The sequence below is a fragment of the Pollachius pollachius genome (assembly GCF_949987615.1).
Source record: "Pollachius pollachius genome assembly, chromosome: 16".
NCBI lineage: Eukaryota > Metazoa > Chordata > Actinopteri > Gadiformes > Gadidae > Pollachius > Pollachius pollachius.
In genome coordinates, this window is record NC_136949.1 from 6264992 (window position 1) to 6284611 (window position 19620).

The following is a 19620-nucleotide window of genomic DNA, read 5'->3' on the forward strand; positions in this document are numbered from 1 at the left end:
GTCTTTCACCATACTTTAATTGCTTCAGAGGATATTGCTGCTTTTTAAAGGTTTCCCTCAGACAAGTTGCCATAGAATTGTTCAAATCAGATTCTTAGTGTAAATAGAGATAAGGTTGACCTTGTATATCAACCGTATTGCAACTCGTATACTTGCCATTTAACTTTCTAGCGGGATATGTAATTTCCCAGGGGATACATAAGGCTTTTAGCGGTGGATTTAAAATAAGCACGAGGTGTTTCCTAACATCTCATGAACACCGCGGGTAGCTCTGCTAAATGGGAGGAACCACAAAGGGCAGGGCCCTGAAAAGTTGAACTAAACAAAAGCATCTCCATCGTAGGTGTTCGGTGGGGGAGATCACAGATGCCATGAAGGCGGTGTTCGGGGAGCACAAGGCCAGCACCAGGATGGTGAGCGGGGCCTACCGCAGTGAGTTCGGGGAGCTCGAGGAGATCTCAGTGACCCACAACAGGTGAGAACAAAAAGAAAGAGACGCAGTCACCTAGCAACCACCAAGACGAGCACGGACCCTTGCATGTCTGAGATGGCTCCACGCACATTGTACCTTCTTTTGTTCACAGAGGGGTTTCTGAGTATTGATTGCAGATCAATTATCTTTTGTAATTTGCACTCCCATTCGTTGAGTGCAAATAAATGGAAAATAATGTGGAAAGTGCACTTTATATTATCTTGAATCCATATGTTCAAGATGTCCTTTGTCCTTGTTGCTTTGTACCGCCCACTCTCCTCCAACATTGGAACATCTGAAAATCTATGAACATCTGAAAATCTTGCTAAATGAATGTAAATCAAGGAAAGAGGTCATACTGATTAGATGGGTGATTTCAATATCAACTGGGAAGATGAGTCAAATAGGAAGGCCCTCAAATAAACTACTGACCATTTTGATCTTAAACAATTAATTAATTACCAGAATAACAACCTCTTCTAAAACCCAGATTGACCTTATCTTTAGTAACAGACCTGAAAGAGTAATTAAGTCATTTAACTTCATTACTGGACTCTGGCACCACAACCCTAATATCTAGAAAAGGTGCTGTGCGTCAAACTAATCGAACTAACTTAATGCCGGGGCTATATGTGGAAGAAGATAGTATTAGCACAAATGAAATTGAGAGTATAGTACATCATTTCACTAAAAAAGTCAAAGGCATGGTTGAAGTGTATCACTCAGAGGTCAAGTACAAACCGGATAACAAGAGGCTTGTCTCAAGAACACTGTGTACCCTTTAGAAAAAGTGCCTTTAGCCACTCAGCATTCTCAGTTACAGCGTCACAGGAATGGAATTCAGTACCAGGTCATATTAGAGAAATTAGTTCTTACCGTTCTTTTTCAGGACAGCTGAAAATATGGCTTATTAGTAAACAGTTATGTGTACATTAGGACTGCAGCTGCTTCTCCTGCTGACTTCTTGGTTACTGTCATGTCTTGCTTGCGTGTCTCCTATGTGCTCCAGTCCCTTCTTGTGCTCCTGTCTTGTGCTGTGCATGCCACTGCCCTTTCCTATGATGCTTTTTGAATGCTGTGTTTTATTGTCTGCATATTTTATTGTCTGTTCGCAATTGTCTGTCGATTCGTTCTTACTATGTGTTACTATATCTTCTGAGTAACCAATGTTTTTTTTTTAAATCTTTGTTTATGCATGCATTTTATTTCTGTAATTTTAGGTTGCCTTTTGAATACCTGGGCCGGGAACAACGGATGTAAACTAGCCTCTTTGGATGACTCTGGCTCACTTACAGTTTGACTGTTGATTAGTGTGCAATTTCCCTGAAATAAAACCAATAAATTAAATTAAAGAAATAAATAAAGAAAAATAAAAAATATATGTTTGCACAGAGCCACACACAGCGAACATTTAGGAAAAAGGGAAAAAATTCTTATGTGAACAAGATTTAATGTTTGACCTGCTGACCCCTGCAGAGTGGTGGAGTTTAAGAACCACGAGGGCAGAAACCCCCGTCTGCTGGTGGCCAAGATGGGCCAAGACGGACACGACCGAGGGGCCAAGGTCATTGCCACGGGATTCGCTGACCTGGGCTTCGACGTGGACATCGGACCCCTGTTTCAGGTCAGACCCCGTGGTGATGGTGGTGTGCATTACGTTCAGTGCTGGGAACTCTAATAACGAGTAACGCCCCCCAGATGGGCTTCGGATCCAGACGCTTTTATTTCGAAAAGGCCCAAAACACATGAGGTAAATCGCTTGCGCTCTAATGGTGCTGGAAGGTGTTTCAGAGTTAGTATTCAAGTGTCGTCCGTTTGAAATGCTCTGCGATTATAACTATTTCGGTGGACTGCCTCCGTATGTGACGATTGAGATTCTAGGCTGCACCTGCGTTTCTAAGACTGCTCCTGGGAGGGGTCCATCTGGCCTGTCAGTCACAGGTGTGTGAAAGCAGGCGTGGGGGGTTGATTTTCCCGAAACCTTTCTCCCTTCTGCTCTTTTTTCTCCGCTCTCCCTCTTTCCCTCTTTCGCCGCTCTGGAGTCCCACCCACATGCCCCTCCCATGCCCCTAACACCAGTGTTTTCCCCCTCCCTCCCGGTGGGCCTCTGTGTGTGGGGACAGACCCCTCTGGAGGTGGCCCAGCAGGCGGTGGACGCAGACGTGCACTGCGTGGGGGTCAGCACCCTGGCGGCCGGACACAAGACCCTGGTGCCCGAGCTCATCAAGGAGCTGAGGCTGCTGAACCGTCCGGACATCCTGGTCATCTGCGGCGGGGTCATCCCCCCTCAGGTAAACCGCAACCCGCCCGACCCCCCCCGTCACTGACAGGTCATCTATTACAGCCAGGGCCCAGTAGGGTTCGACGTTCACCGAGGGGCCAGTAGAGCCCTCACCCAGGGGCCAGTAGAGCCCTCACCCAGGGGCCAGTAGAGCCCTCACCCAGGGGCCAGTAGAGCCCTCACCCAGGGGCCAGTAGAGCCCTCGCCCAGGGGCCAGTAGAGCCCTCAGCCTCTGTGGCCCAACATTAATTAAAAAATATTGTTTATTGATGCATACAGAATATCTTTGATAATTCACATAATGTCTGTTTTCAGCGAGGGATTGTGAGTGACGCGAAATGGGATTTGTCTAACACAATTCCCATGATCTGATGGGCCAATTAGTATTTGGCGCACACATACACACTAACGTGAAGTATTGCTTTAAACAGTCGAGAACATAATGACTGTTTCGTGGAGTGCGTCCAAGTAGCCACTGCTGGGTTTGAGATACGCTAATCTATTATGGATTCTGTACGAGTCGTCTGTGAACACGCGTGTTTCTTCGCTGGCACTATAAGCAGAACGGATCTGCCATCCCAGTGTCTTTCCACGTTTTTTCCCCTGCGGCCTGATCTAGATTTGACATACTTGGCTGATCTAAATCTTGAGTCAAAGATGTAATTACTTTTCCAAAGCCAGCTCCCGCAACCCTGAACTTTGGTATTCCTATGTGTCTCGTTTCGGTTGATTCTGACAGCTCTTCGTCAGAGCACATATTTAATGTATTCTCTATCCTTGAACCATTCCGACGCATGCTCTGCTCTCCCGACAGAACACGGCTTGAGTCTCAACATTTGGAGAATGTGTTCATCACTTGTAGAGGAGTACATTTCGATCACTATCTCTAAAATACAAAATTCTATCATTCTGAAAATGTGTTGGAACTAAATTTGCAGCATTTATTGCAGCGTAACAGGATCGTATCATTTTCAGATAATTTAAATACACTGTGGATAAGTTCTTCCACTCAGCTCTCTCTCTCTCTCTCTCTCTCTCTCTCTCTCTCTCTCTCTCTCTCTCTCTCTCTCTCTCTCTCTCTCTCTCTCTCTCTCTCTCTCTCTCTCTCTCTCTCTCTCTCTCTCTCTCTCTCTCTCTCTCTCTCTCTCATATTTTCTCTCTGTCTCTGATGCATTGGCTGGGTGTTGGGTCGTTGGCTTCATTACAGCATCAGCTTGATGTTGAGTTGATGGCATCATTACCCCCATTAGAGCCGCTACTACAACACAAGGGCCCGCTGTCGTTTCCTCCTCGACAATACACTCGTTGGCCACTGACCGTGGGAAACCTGGGGGAATATCTCCATGTATTTGAATTGTTATCAGAGAGGTCATGTTTTGTTTGAGTTGCAATATGTAAAACTACACTTTAGTACATTGGAGTTATTTGTCCGGCTCGTCTCCTGATTCTTATCAGCTCCTAGTTTGCTATCGAGTAGTTTAATTAAAGTATATGAACTCTAAAACTAAAACTTATATGAACCAACATAATGCGGCCCAAAAAATATAAGCACAAACTCTACATCAGTATGTCTGTTCTAAAGAGAGCCAAGCCCGGATGAACTAGCAGTAGTGTGTTGTGCCAATACAACCCTCTTAGAATTTGTGTTTTTATTCTAAATTAAATATTTCTGTTTTCTCTCAATAGTCGAATTTGATTACGAGGAAAAACAGGGTCGATCGAGCAAAAGATGGATGGCTTTTATTCTTTTCAAACGTTGTTGTTAACTGCCAGTTACTTACTTAATGCTATTTAATCAAATCCAAGGTAATTAATTACCCAGTTTGTTCATTCATTTGACCTCCTTCATCATAAAAGGCTGCAAACTAGTTCTATAATTCGTCTCATGTTCCTGGATCGCTTTTACAAATGACATCCGGTCGGCTATGGTATACACCAGAACCATAACATTCTAATAGTAATTGCTTTAGAGTTCCCAATGGCACTCTCCGTCCCCCTTGGCATTCTCCATTGCCCCTATAAAAGGGCACCGCAGAGCATCCCTGACAGGTTATTGTGAGTAGCAGCTCCATACAATCGACCAACAGATATCTGTAGTCCCTCTAATTGAATTCATCATGGCGTCGTCAACAGAGGGGGAAACGCAGAACAGTTTGGACAGCCGACAGTCGGTGTAAACAAATTCAATGTCTCGAGTCCCCTAATCCCCCCCCGTCTCCGCGTTAGGATGGTCTTAATCCCTGGGAGCCGACACTGCGCTGAGCGAGCTCGCGCTTCAAGACGTGCTATCTGATTAGGGTTAGCCCAATCACAAACAGTGCAGTGCAAACAAACAAAGCAGGGCTGTGGAGAGCTCAAGGCGCCGGCCGCATCACCCCAACGACAATCTGCAGTAACAGACGGAGAAAACCCATCACCACCACCGCACACACACCACCCATCACCCCTCGTCTCCGCTCTCATCTGCAACGTAATCTCCAAACGTTAGCCTTTCTGTTCGTCCTCTTCCTTGGTCGTCCTCTTCCTTTCCCTATTATGTAAATAGTGTTTATCTTGGGGTGTCAACGCAGAAGGAACAGGACGGTAATGCGGATTAATGAGATAAAACCTGTTTTGAATAAGTTAATGATATTTAAGACGGTATAGGGTCAGGGTACATGCTTGTCGGAGGGTACTTGGACCCTCCCAACATAGATTAGACTTATTGTTGGGGAACACGGTTCTTGTCGTCGAAAGGGAGTGAGTGTGAACAATGTGTGTTCGGTCTAATACTTTTCTGCATTCACTTTTCTGAACAAGGCGAAGCGAATGCTCTAAAGTGCGTTGACCGCTCCTCGATTCCCAGAATGCAGTGCTCTGGTTAACAATGTTGTTCTGTGTTTTTTCGGTTCGCAGGACTACGAATTCCTGTACGAGAGTGGCGTGTGTTGCATCTTCGGCCCCGGAACGAGGATTCCTCAGGCCGCGTTGGAGGTGATCGACAGCATCGAAAAGAGCTTGGAAAAAATTCGGCAGGCCATGTGAATGGCTTTCGGGGGAAACGAGAAAGGTATTGACACCCTGTGTCATCAAAGTGGTTGTGAATCTTTGCTTTTGTCTAAAATGGACCCCTGTGGTGTTTTTTGTGTGCAGAACCCACCAAGGTTAACGAGGCGAAACGGAAGCAACACATCATGTTAAACCGATTTGCTTGTGTTAAATAAATAATTAACATGTATAATGTCTGTCGGTGTATAACATTCACTTAGATGATTGACCTCTTTCTTTCATTTCACGTCACATCAAACGACTTGATACTTTATTGGCCCAAACTAGTTGTCACGGTTTTGATTAAATTTATTCCAATAGGTTATTCAAGAGCGCACTAGAGGGAGGCCAGTGTCAAACCATATATAATATGACCCATATTGTATACGACATAATACAGAAAACCACACTTGACGCAGTAGCCATGCATTCATGTGCTAGAGATCGAGGTAGTGTATCAATGTGGTTTCAGTAGGGTGTAGCGGTTGAGTAGTGTTCAGTCCGGGCTTAGTTACTTAACTTTAACACCTATCAGAATAATTTTTTTTCTAAGTGCCTTCGGCTCAATGTTTTGAACAACGACGCTTGGCTGTTGTGTTCAGGATGCTTTGTTGTTGAGTCGGGTGGAAGGGCGCTCATGTAACTGATGAACCTCAGCTGAGTGGGAAAGGTGTAATACGTTTTTTTGGCGATTCATATACAGTCAAAAGCGGAAATAGGAATTGTGTGTTTTTTCCCTTCGGGTAATTTTGTCAGAATTTATAGAAGTTATAAATGTGAACATTGAAGACATTTCCTTTTGCAGTGCACGGTTGACTCTCATTTCTGTTTGGACTTGGGAGATGTCTCTGTTTTTTTTCACTCAATACTCTTCTTGGTTGTTGATTTCTTGGTTGTTGTTTATATGAATCATTATATAATAGGCAGCGATGTCTTAAAAGTCTTCAACAGGTTTCAATAACTAAAATGACTTTCATCATGCATTACTAATAGTCCAATCATGGTTTAATTAGTGCATTGATAAATTGTGTTTTGGTCAATGTAGCTTGGTTCACTTTTTGGTTGGCCCTATTCGACCTTTAGACTTTTATGTCCTTGTTTTTCAAGATAGCATGATGGAAAATTTATTGTCAACATGCTTATGAAATAAAACAAAGAAATTCCTGCAACCTATTCCTTTTTGATATTTTTATTTTTCCCAAATAAATGATCTGATTATGATAAGCAATGAGGGTGAAACTATTTACATAATATAACCTTGTCATAAGAATAACAGCAAGCTGTATACAAATAAGTGGACAAAACAATTCAACAAGATATTTTTACATTTACATATTTCTTGGCTGACTCAGTTTGCATGCAATATGTAGGTGGCTTGCTACAAATATAGCAAAATCACAAGAGTGGGAGTACTGCTATCATTTAACAGCATAACCTCGAGTGGGATATTGATTTTACACACAGTGTGGTACAAGTGCCATTTATTAGTACAAAGTAATAAGCTACAACAGATTAGGATTCTTTTGTTTATTATTGTTTATTCAATAATTGCACTGTATTTACGCCCAAGACTGTTGCCAAGCAACACCAACACTTTCCTGCACAATTGCTTGCTACCTAGTGTCCAATCAATTAACTTGATCGAAATGTACTGTTGCATGGCAAAAATCAGAAGTTCATTCGTAGTAAACATGCAACATGTGGACGGATATTAAGATGACAATTTTTTTCATCTATCTCTTGTTTCTATGTCGTAGCACCTAAAAGCAAGTACTTTCCTTATTTTATTCATTTATTTGTACTCTTTAAATTATTCTTTCACATGTTCAACATCACTGGTGTGACGTTAAAAAACATACTTTCACCAGCCTACCCAGTAGACTGTACCAACTGGTATGCTGCTCTATCCATCGTGCATCTTTTGATGTCGCTAGGGTGCATGTATTGTAATGGCTATCACTCCTATTAAAATAATATATTCGTAAATTATTTATATATATGTACTTTGATGGGTGTCTTTTCTGAGCGCAAACAGAGGAGGTCATTTGCTTAAGATGGTGATCTCCTGGTTTGATGCCCAAGCTTTTCACATGAATTCAAGTGAAAGACTTAAACCTTTTCCATAATTAGCTTGATTTTAACCATTAGCAAAAGCCTATATTACAGTTAAACATGTAGTATAGTATCAAAATAAAAAATATATCATAGGTCAAATTGGTCTGTAACGTTGTATGAATATGTTGGTTTTGTTTGTTGGTTTTGCCAATCTTGATTTGACAGCATTTGTATCATTTTGACAAATATATGTTAACAAACATTAAATATGTTTCATACATCTCTCTTTTTTTCTGAAAATGAAAATAGTCTGTGGACTTGGTTTAAAAATTACCTTGCAAGGTCACTTTTGACTTTTGTGCTGCAAATACAATGGGCCAGAGCGATGTCATTTGGCTAGCTTATTTTGCTGTTCCTCTTTCTAATGATCCTAAAATAATAGTTTAAATAGTTTAAACACATTTTAAACCAAGATTTGGGATCTTAGTCGACTGACTTCACAGTCTAATGCAACCGCAACATGCACAGCAGCTCATACTCTTAACCTCATTCATGAAACATGTATCCTTGTCGATCGGCACACGAGTATTCACACAACTATACAAAAACATTTGACATTCTTTAGACAAAAGTTATTCTTCTGTTTTAAACATCGTTCATCTTTATGTTGGTGCTTTCGGTTCCGCGATCTCACAAGAAGTCACATGTGTAACTGTTGATTTAAAAAAAAAATGGAAGATCAACCGGGGGCATGGTTGGCATCTCCCGGGCAGTAGTTCATATCCAAGAGCTGGGTGTTGCCGATGACCGTGGCCTGGTTGTGGTGTTGGCTCACCAACGAGTCCCCGTTTTTGTTGACCGCCGCCTGGGACGGGCTGCTGCCAATGCAACACAGCGTGCCCAGGTGCCTGACCTCGCGCTTGAACCTCTTGCTGAATGTGTAGTAGATGAGCGGGTTGTAGACGGTGGCGCTCTTGGCGAAGAGGCACGGCAGCAGGGTGACCTCCGGGGGCAAGGGGTCGCTGGTGCGCAGGACGTACCACAGGCTCACCATGCCGTACGGCGTCCAGCTGATGATGAATCCCGCACTGATCAGGATGGCGATCTGCGCAAGCGGGAGGAGTAGGGTGAAAGGCTCGGTTATGGTTCCACGTCCACGCAACACAATGACCACGCATACGCTGCGACGCAGTGGGGAACCTGTTGTGGTTCTGCTTCGGGTTTTAGTGAGTGGACCAATCACAGCCCTTGCTGCTGCGTCGCCTCGACGCAAGGTTACACGCACGTTAGGCCCTTGCAGTGGATGCAAGAAGGGTTTGCAAGGATGGGTAATGGGTCTGTAAAACCCCTTGCGTTGCATCGACGTGGAACCTTAACTAAGCCTTAAGAGCGTATTGCTTTTGTGATGTTCGTAAACGACTTTATAGCTACATTTTCCTAATGAAAAGGGATGTTGAGGTGCAGCTGAGCTACAGCCGGGATCGGGGAGGATGTATAGGGGGCTTTTGGATTTGATTTGCCCTGGGAGAATAGACAATCAACAACCAATAAGGCAAGTATCTTTGGTGCCAGCAAAGCCATAAGCCTGGATTTACTGGCACCAATAACTGATATTGTGTGGCGAAACCAAAGGTCCTGCAGGTGATATGACAGACACTACGTTTCTCTCTAAAATCCACTTCCTAAAAAGAGCTCATCATCACTAATAGCAACAATATCAATTCCATGTCTTCTAGCCCAAATCGCACAGCTACACATGCGGTCAGAGTCATTCCAGACCTCAACATTTGAATATGATGAACGCCAACCCTTATTCCCATTCACCACCAATCAGCCCAAAAAAATCTAAACACAAAAAACAGACTCACAATGAGCAGCCGGCGGTTCATCTTGACAATGTTGGGTATCTGAAGACCCTCCTGGATGCAGTTCCTGTAGGTGCAGTAGAGCTTGAGGCTGATGCCGAAGTAGCAGGCGACTATGATGAGTGAGGGGAAGGCCAGGTTGAAGCACATTATGATGATGATGAAGGAGAAGCCGTCGTCCTTCATCCACTGCCAGGCCAGGGAGCAGGACAGGCCGAAGGGTTCGGGGCCGTACTTGCCCCAACCGATAATGGGGAACAGGGCCCAGGTGAGCGCGTACAGCCAGATCCACGCACACAGGATCTTCACTGCGCGTCGGCTGATCTGCTCCCCTATAGAAATGAAACAAAGCGTTCACCGTTTCACACCAGGCACGTACAATGATTTTACGGTTCGATTAAATTGCAGATATATACCACTGCACTTCAAGTTGTGCATTTATGTCCGAAACCACCCGTGGTTCGGACCGATCAGCATGAAGAACTGGTTGAACAACGTGATACCCGATAGATTGGTCACCCAATCAACTGCCAGGTATTTTTGGAAAGTGCCTTCCATGAATTAATTCCTTGATGGTTCTGTGTAACAAAGCCATGTGGCATATCAGGTTAGGATAGTCATATGGCTAGCTAAAAGGTTCTGCGTTCAAATTCCAATGTCCACAATCATGTCTCTCAGACAGAGAGAGACATGAGAGAGATGAGAGGCAATCTAGATAGTTGGCCAAGCCTAACACCTACCTGCTCATTAATGATTCTTATTCACCAAAAAAGGTATGAGGAAATAACGATATCATATAATATGAGACTCAGAATGTTGTGAACACCTCTATCTCTCTGAGGATGTTCTATAAGATGTGTTGTTATTACCTAACGCTTGCTAAATGCTTATCAAAGAATGCTGTCCATAAAATACAAACAACCATGGTTGTTTACTCTAACAACCAGTCCTTTGTTACTATGTCATGTCAACAGCAAACCAAGACACACACACTCTCTCTCTCTCTCTCTCTCTCTCTCTCTCTCCCTTATCTCACTGACCCCTACGGGTCAGGAGGTTAGAAGACGGACCGCTGAGTGAATGTGAATGAAATGAGGGTTTCATATAAAAGCCGTGAAGTGATAAAAGGTTGTAAGGGACCTAATTTACACAGCAGCAGCATTCACAGATCCCCAAAACAACAACACTCATTCCATCTCATCATGCCATCGCCAAGAAACCAAAAACCTGTCGACACCACCTGGAGACGGATCAGGAATCCCAGTGGTCAAAAGACACGTTGAAAGAAAAGGGCAAAATAATAATATCCTAACAAAAGGAACAACCGTTAATTAGTGGCAAAGGATGTGAGGCGCCTCCTCAAGGCAGGTTTATTGAGAGGCAACCACAAAGGAATATACTGATTATAAAACCCGCACCCAACCCTAACACACATCCTGTGTCCCTTCATGAATATTGCTAATCAGGACTTCCACATGACTTCCGGGGGGGGGTTCCTCCGCCAGAATGAATAAATCCCATGTCGAAATAAAATTAATTATGGGATATATATATATAGGATAGGATTTTCTCAGGTGGCAGTAGCGGTGATCGACAGCATCGAGAAGAGCTTTGAAAGCATTCGGCAGGCCCTGTGAATGGCTTTCGGGGAAAACAGGATTTTGACGCCCTGTGTCATCAAAGAGGGACTCTTGTGGCTTGTGGTTACAAACGCGAAATGGAAGCGGCATTTTCATATTACACCGGGTTAGGGTTAGGGTTAGGGTCTGTTTATTATAACTATTTGATGATAAACCTCTTTCTTTCATTACACGTCACATCACACGCCTTGAATCTACTCTGGGCCACCCCGGTGGTGCACCGGGTTGAGTGCATACCATATTAGGCTCAGTCCTGATCGCAGCGACCCGGCTTCGATTCCTGCACGTGGGCGTTTGCTGCATGTCCACCCATACTTTCCTAACTATCTCCCTCAATAAAAAATGCAAAAAAAAAAAAAATCGTTTTAAAAAAAATGAAGGAATAGTCTACTCACTGGGTGACAGGTAATTGACGGAGACGACGAAGCGCACAACGGCCATCACGGTGAGGTTCATGATGCTGGCCGTCCCGAAGAAGAAACCCACCAGGCCGTAGTATACGCAGGTGCCGTCGCCCCCCAGCCAGCGGTGGTTCCACGCCGACACGGCGGCCAGCGGGTACATCGAGATGGCCGCCCCCAGGTCCGTCACGGCCAGGTTGATGCTCAGCATCTCGGGGGCCTTCACCCTGGAGGATCGCCTGTAAGCCACGACGAGGACCAGGACGTTGCCCGCGATGGAGAGCCCAGCTTGGGGGAGAGAGAGGAAGGAGGAGGACAAGGATGGAGGGAGAGAGAAATAAACCATGATTTGCATCTTTCGGGTTTACAGGTGGCTTTGTATTACTTTGGCCCGTTTTGCGTTCGGTGTTTCGCCCTTTTTTCTTTTTTTTTGGCCCTTTCCGATAACGAAATTCGCATATTTCGAAAACACAAACATCTGGACTGTGTTATAAGTAGCATAAATATAACGCGCCGACGCCACTCGACATGTGCGGGCTAAGGTGTTGACGTATCGCATGCTGCTGTGTGAACGAAAATGCTGATATAAGACGCCGTGACGCAAATGTGCTAACACAACCTCAGATTAATGTTTTAGGACGCTGATCTAATGCTGGCCACACTATTATACAAGCATGCGTCAGTGGAACGCAAACACATTAATCTCCATACTATTTGAAACACACACAAAGTGTGTGTGTGTGTGTGTGTGTGTGTGTGTGTGTGTGTGTGTGTGTGTGTGTGTGTGTGTGTGTGTGTGTGTGTGTGTCTGTGTGTCTGTGTGTGTGCTTGTATTTGCTGGCCCTTTCCGATAACAATCACCGCCAACTGAAAAGGGGGCTACTTCAGCACGCCCGTCGTGTGTGTATATTCACAGAATAAGAAGGAGCAAAAGTGTCTTGTTGAATGTTGAAGAGATAACACTGAGGCCATCAAACACAGCTCTTACAGTCTAATCACGCACAGCCATCATGGCTTCATGAGAAATCCATTTCACAGGGTAACAACTGGAAAGAAAAAGGTTGTCATACTTCACTGCTCAATCGTTCAAATTGTTTTTATTAAAATGTATATATATTTGAATAAAAAAATGCATAAAACCTTTTATATATATTTTTTTATATATATATATATATATATATATATATATATATATATATATATATATATATATATATATATATATATATATATATATATATATATACGTTGAATATATGTTTATTTTTAGGCTAATCTATTTGGTCTTCAGGTCATCACACATTCATGTCTCAACGTTCTCACCTACGTCAGTGGTGAGGAGCTGATCAGGGGCTTTTGGAAAAGGGCAGGCACTTTTAAAAAAATACCTGGCCGGTTGCTATGGCCAATATGTTCTCCTTTCCAATTTCCATTCAATGTCGGAGCGTTTGTTTTCCCGGCCTGGAATGGCCTGTGTGTTGATATACTATTCTCTTAATATCCAGGGTGGCCAGATATAAAACAAATGAAAACACAGTCTGCAGCCATGATAGCAAGCAAACAAACTCAATCAACTGAGATTGTAATCGACCCAATCTAAAAGACCTCGTCCTCATTTAGCAGAGCCGTGCTGAAACATTGGATCTTAGAGTTTAATTTGAAAGACGGAGACAGTTTAGAGCCCGGAAGGGTTTGACCTGGTTTATAATTTGCCACCAATAAATGAATTGCAAACGTATACATCAGCTGATCCCCTTACAGTGTAGGCTTGCCATTGTCAAAATATAATTCTTAAAATATAATGTTGCGGTCGCCTGCCTGCTTGGGCTGGTTCTCGTTCGGTGTCCACAACAAGGCAACCCGCCTGAGCTTGGAGCCTGGGGAGGAGGAGGGTGGGTGGAGACAACACTATCATATTGTGAATGGACCGCAGTAGCCATTTTAAACGCTCTGCGTCAATGTCACACATTGTAACTTTAACGTGTGAACTAGCGGTTGAATTAACAGACTATGGCGGTTTAAGAGCTCATGACATCGAATAGAAAGGGACTGTTGTGTAGTTGCAGACACAAACTTTTCAACCCACAGTGAATTACAGGGTTCTGATTCACTCATCACTCTGGCGGGAGCGTGTCTGTTCCCCGGGTCCTATGTTCCCCGGGTCCTATGTTCCCCGGGTCCTATGTTCCCCGGGTCCTATGTTCCCCTCTTTGTATGAGACAGGGGAACATAGGACCGTTTATTAAAAAAAAGGGTCCTACGCTTTTCCCAAAAAGGGTCCTATGTTCCCCGATATGTATGTGACCGGGGAACATAGGACCCTTTTTCAAAAAAGGGGTCCTATGTTCCCCGGTCTGTTACTTTCTCCACCACTACTGGAAGAGGACGTCTGGTTACCCTACGTACGGGAAACCGATTTGATTCTTACCTGTTCCACTGTTAAATAGCGGCCCAAATTGGTGGGCGCTATCCTGGTAATTTCTCTGCGTGAGAAATAGGAAGTGTGGCGTGTGAGCGTGTGCATGGGTTGAATTGCGTGTGTCTCACGCCGAATGCGTGAGACTTGAGAGCCCTGCAATCGCGATCTTTTTCACGAAATTGGACCTGCACAAACTATATATTATATGAAAGCTGAGCCTCCACTGATTCCGACAATCTAAACCATATCATTCTGGGACTAAAACTCGCAAATAACAACTTAAGAAGAAACTTCCCCCTTTCTTTTAACAACCAAAAATGAAATTTTACCTTTGTGATTTTTGTCCACAAAGTTGAATCTGATCTCATTAAACCACCATAAACAGATAATCCAGCGGCCAAATTTTTGCCACTAAACATGGTATTTACAATAAATTACTAAGAGAAGGTTTCTTAGGAAAAAGGAAAATTGCCTTCAATCGTACATGGTTAACATACATGGTTGTTGGTCGTTTCTTTCTAATGAAGGTAGTTGGGTTCTTGTTCTGCCTTGATGTATCCTATTATATATATTTATATTTGTATAGCACTTTATATCTGAAACAGATATTTATACATTTCGTACAGCACTCATATCTGAAACGGATCTAATTAAACAAATTAAATGAAACATTATTAGAGGTGAACGTATAATGACATTTAGTTTTTTACTCTCCACAAGGGTGCACGATACAATGGAGAACTGGTAGGATAATAAAAGGAAAAAGTTAAGCCTCGATGCAAGACAATATGATTAGGGGTGGGAATATACAAACGTGAGTAATCCTAGATTTAAAAAGCAAAAAATGGACCTAAGGTGGGCCATGCGACCGTAGGCCTGCTGGCCATGCTGAGAGCAGAGTTTACGTCGTCCGGTAATTACCGGTCATTGACCGGGAAAAAAAATGAGGAGGACCTGAAATTCTAAATGTCTCCGGTCAGAATGACCAATGGAAATAAATCTCTCCGCACAATTTGATTAGCTAAACATTTGTTTAGCCAATTCATGGAAAACAATGAGGGTTTTGATTGACCCGACCCGGCCCGCGGGTCTGGCCGGGCCGATATTTCCCCACTGTCCTCGAGCCGGATCGGGCCGGGCCTTTGATCGAGCGTTTTGTGTTGTTTTTTTTTTATCATTGCTTTATTGGCCTAATCTGAGGAAAAATCTATGCCATAAACACATATATTATAGGCCTTTATTGCACGGGTCTTCTCAATGCCATGGAACGCTCCGTTCACTGGCAATGGGTAGTAGTGCGGTAACTCGTCAACCCCAGCGTCTTCGGTTGCTAAGCGACGTCAACGTCTTTGGCGAACTATTGCTCTGCTGGTCAACACTACGAATGCTGGAAACGAATAATAAAAAGACACAACATGTGAAGTTATTTTTTCGTTTTGGCAAGTAGCCAAAACGTGTAATAAGCGGGATAATGTATAGAACGTCGCCGGTCATTATCGAAAATGAGCTCCTTCAGGGCGAACAGGACACCTCCGCTGGGCGTCGGTGTCCTGTTCGCCCTGTCGGGGCTTATTTTCCCAATAATGACCGGCGTTCTATACATTATTCCTTACATATATATTTAGCAGAGTAGGCCTAAGTAACAAATGTGTACAAAGTTACACATGTATTAAAAAAATGTCGGGTTGAAATCGGGCTTGGGCTCATAATTCCAGTGAAGGTGTCGGGCCGGGCCGGGCCGGGCTCGGACAGAACTCGGGTCGGCTCGGGTCGGCTCGGGCTTGATTTGCTGGGCCCGATCTAAAAACGTTAAAATGAAACCATCCAGGTCACATGACCGGCACCAATTTTTACTAGTGGAAACACTGGCTGAGAGTCTACCGTAAAGATTGATAGTGTGGCGACTCCTCCGGGGTCGCGCAGGGGATCCTGGGAAATCAGTTGACAAAAGGGGCTTTTGTCAACTTGTTTTGTTGTTCGGTTAAGTGGGGTTAACGGGTTTGGGTTTTTTATTGGTTGTGTGTTAATTGTGTGTTGTTCCATTGTTGTGTGATGTGTAGTGTGATCGGGACCATTAGTGAGAGTGTTATGTGTGTTGGTCGGTTGTGCCGTATTTCTGGTATTCACGGGTTCGTTCAATGAAGGCAACTCTCGGAGTCGTGCGGTGTATGGGGCATGAGAGCTGCGTAACCTGTTAACCTGGGCTCCCGTCTCGTCCTTCCCGTGCTGCTCGCCGTAATAGTTTGCGGGAACATAATAAAAATAATACTTTTAGAAATCTAACTGATACCAAACAGCTACACCAAGCATATAGCACTGTGACCTGGGTTGAGTTGGAAGATTGGAGTTGCTCCAGGCGTTGGAGACGGATGGAGCCACGGTATTAGCGATGGAGTACACACCATCTGAAACACTCCACTAGCCGCCGGGTTTGTTTGTGGAGCGGTGAAGCAGAGGCAGATGGCAGGTGGGGAATCTAACAACTGCTGCCTGGAAGGGGAGGGGTGGGGGTGGGTTGGGTGATAGTGTTGCTTTTGGGGCTCAAGGTGTGGAGAGATAGAGGGATGGATCGATGTCACGGCTAGACAGATGCACAGAAGAATAGATGGATGATAGATACTGACTGACTGATTAATGGACTGACCAACAGACCGAATTATTTAATTCAATCGTTTTTTTAAATTAAACAATCAATGGTTCATGTGAGTCATGACTTCAAAAACTGATTCTTGAGTTCCCTGAAGGGATTTAAAAGAGAGCAACCTATGAAGATATTTTCAATGGCATGGGAGTTTACAGTGTGTGTGTGTGTGTGTGTGTGTGTGAGAGAGAGAGTCCTTATGCAGTACAGCTATGCGATGTGTGTGTATGTGTATGTGTGAGACCTCAAGCAGTTCAACTACTGTGTGTGTGTGTATGCGCTTACCAATGTGTTTGTGTGTGTGTGTGTGGGGGAGGGTGTTTTTGTATGTTACATAAGACAATACTAATTTGATTCTAAAAGTTGTTTTTATGTTAACGGTGAATGTGTTAATGGCAATCAAATGAAATCCCATTCAATTCCGTGTGCTTCACCTGAACCTATAAATGATATAGGTTCAGGTGTAGAGGACACAAGGACTATACACAGCCTGGATCTCACAGCCTTGATCTTGTTTGCTCATGTCATGAACTTGTCTTTCCAATAAAATGTGTTTAGAAAACAATATAAAAGAAACAATGGGCGTCATGACACAGCATTCTCTCGAATGTCTCTGACAATTCTTTCTTAGTTTTCCGTTAAGAGAAAAAATGAGAGGAGTCAACTTTGAACTCCGGCACATGCCCAAGAATAAAGAGAGACGCCACCAGAAAAAAAGGATGAAAGATGAAGAACTTCCTCAGTAGTGAAATCGACGTACTGCCCACACATAAACGTCAACAAAGTAAACCTGTTTTTTTCTGTTTTTTCTTCCAGAGCTTCAGAAGGTCTGTCGCCGTTTCGGGAAACGCCAAAACTTTTTCTTTAGTTAATATGAAAATGGATGAAAAAACAAAAAGCCATTGACCAAGCCAACCACTCCACCATGAGACCATGTGAGCGGCAGCCTCATTTCACACGCTGAACACCGCTCTCTGTTTTTTATAATCTTAACTGGGATCAATGGAACAATAGTGGCCTATTTATTTAGCGCACGAATTGTATCATCCAATAACTATAATAATAACTACGTGTCCCTCACATTTAAAGTTATATTTCTTTTTTTTCACAATTGGTAGAGTGTGAAAACAAGGTGTTTTTTGTTAACTTGTGAGACATCTTCCCAGATAAGAACACTGGTGAATCCAATCAATGCCTCAAACTGTGGGTTCGAACCTAAATAAGAGGACATTTGTTCGTATATCGGTTGCTGCTTGAGGCAAATGGGGCAAGATGCTTTGGTTTTGGCGTTATTTCTCAAAAGATTAAGGGGATTCGGCAGACGCTTTCATCCAAAGCGACTTCCAAAATCGCTTTGGATAAAGCGACTTTTTGTGTCCGTTTGAAATAGAAACAAGCCCATGACTTGCCACGATGAATGTGTTAATATGGAAAAAACAATTTACATAATCCTTCCATAATCCATGTGTAGGATGTCAACTAATCTTTCTTCTTGTTAGGCCTGTAGCATATCCATTACATCATGGAACCATTTTTTTTTATTACCATTTTGACGTAAGGCAGCCTCAATATTTATTCTTTATTTGGACAGGCTCCCTTTTTCCGCATGCAACCGAAAAACCAAGCTGAGTATATGTTACACAGACCACTAAAATATACTGGAAATGTCAGGACGTGAGTGTCAAAAACGTTGAAACTTCTCTGTGGAATGCTTTTCCACAGAGAAGTCATAATGAAGTCATAGTCATAATGAAATGTGACTTTTAATTAGATGCATCTATTTTCACACAGGTAATCTCAAAATAAAGGTTGCCTATTCCATTGCCTAAAGCATCATCACACTGTTTCTAAATGTGGGGGGTGGTGGGGTACCAAGTACCAATCGATCTCCGGAGTAAGTAAAACCTTGAAATGAGATTGTGAACCCTCGAAACCCTTAAAACTTCCTGTCATCCCCAACCTCCCCCTTCATGACAAAAACAGCTAGGGCATACTCAAATACAGTCCAAACAGCAAAAGATGTCACATCAGCAACAAAAAAACGAACAAACTCAACAAACTTACCAATAACGAAGAGAAACACCCCAACACCTATATCCAGTACGGGGGACAGCTTAGACGAATATATATCCATTTTAATTTGGATAAAGAAAAAGATCACAGTATGTTGTAATTAATATATTTACAACGTCAAATCATGCCATTCCGAGCCGCGGCGAGTAACAGAGCTGTCCAATCCATCTGACTTTAAGTAGGCAGTCAACTCAGTGCAAACCAGCCCATCACCGGCGCACAGACATATGTAATCCGTGCGCAGCAGGCTGACACACAGCCTCTTGAGTGCTGTGAATGTGCATTGGTGGGTTGGTGGGTGGGTGGGGGCCGTCAGAGTGGCATCCCAGCACGACCGAGGCGATAGACAGTGGGAACGATCTTTATTGCAGCGAACAATTGTCTTGACTCCGCCCACTTTCAAATTCTGGCTAATTCCTCCTGTGGTGAAATAATAGGTAGCCTATACCCAGTTGGCTTGTTAAAAGATAACTAGAGTATGCTTCATTTGTAAGATCCCGAATTGTTTCCCATTTCTTCCATAACTTTATATCTTGTTCCCCAGTAGCTAGGCTACATTGTATTAGTAGGCCTATCTTATACAATGTAGCCTAGCTACTGGAGAAGGTGTACCAATTCAGTAATAACCAATACTTAAAGTATTGGTAATTACTGAATTGGTACACAAAAGATGACGCCGTAGCTACGAAGAAATAACAATGTACATTGTAGGCTGTAATCTAGGTAAGCGTAATGCATTCAACTGA

The 19620-nt window shown here is 43.4% G+C and overlaps 2 protein-coding genes across 3 annotated transcripts in view; one reads left to right on the forward strand and one right to left on the reverse strand.

The window, feature by feature from the left end:
- The window catches only part of mmut (methylmalonyl CoA mutase), a 30903-nt gene extending 23950 nt beyond the window's left edge, over nucleotides 1-6953 (forward strand). The window contains exons 10-14 of one of the 2 annotated variants that reach the window (XM_079753482.1): nucleotides 344-475; nucleotides 1949-2096; nucleotides 2596-2763; nucleotides 5649-5802; nucleotides 5886-6953. In XM_079753482.1, the coding sequence (XP_079609608.1) occupies nucleotides 344-475; nucleotides 1949-2096; nucleotides 2596-2763; nucleotides 5649-5777 (577 nt within the window). In that variant the 3' untranslated portion in view covers nucleotides 5778-5802; nucleotides 5886-6953. Of the gene's footprint in view, nucleotides 1-343; nucleotides 476-1948; nucleotides 2097-2595; nucleotides 2764-5648 lie in introns of both variants that reach the window. The other variant, XM_079753481.1, reaches the window with a different exon arrangement.
- A 1621-nt stretch (nucleotides 6954-8574) lies between these two features.
- Nucleotides 8575-18935, reverse strand: opn8b (opsin 8, group member b; the record flags this gene model as incomplete). Its single annotated transcript, XM_079753489.1, has 4 exons — nucleotides 8575-8940; nucleotides 9704-10032; nucleotides 11736-12029; nucleotides 18866-18935. 4 exons carry the CDS (start codon nucleotides 18933-18935, stop codon nucleotides 8575-8577), a joined length of 1059 nt encoding a protein of 352 aa, XP_079609615.1.
- Nucleotides 18936-19620: the final 685 nt, after the last annotated feature.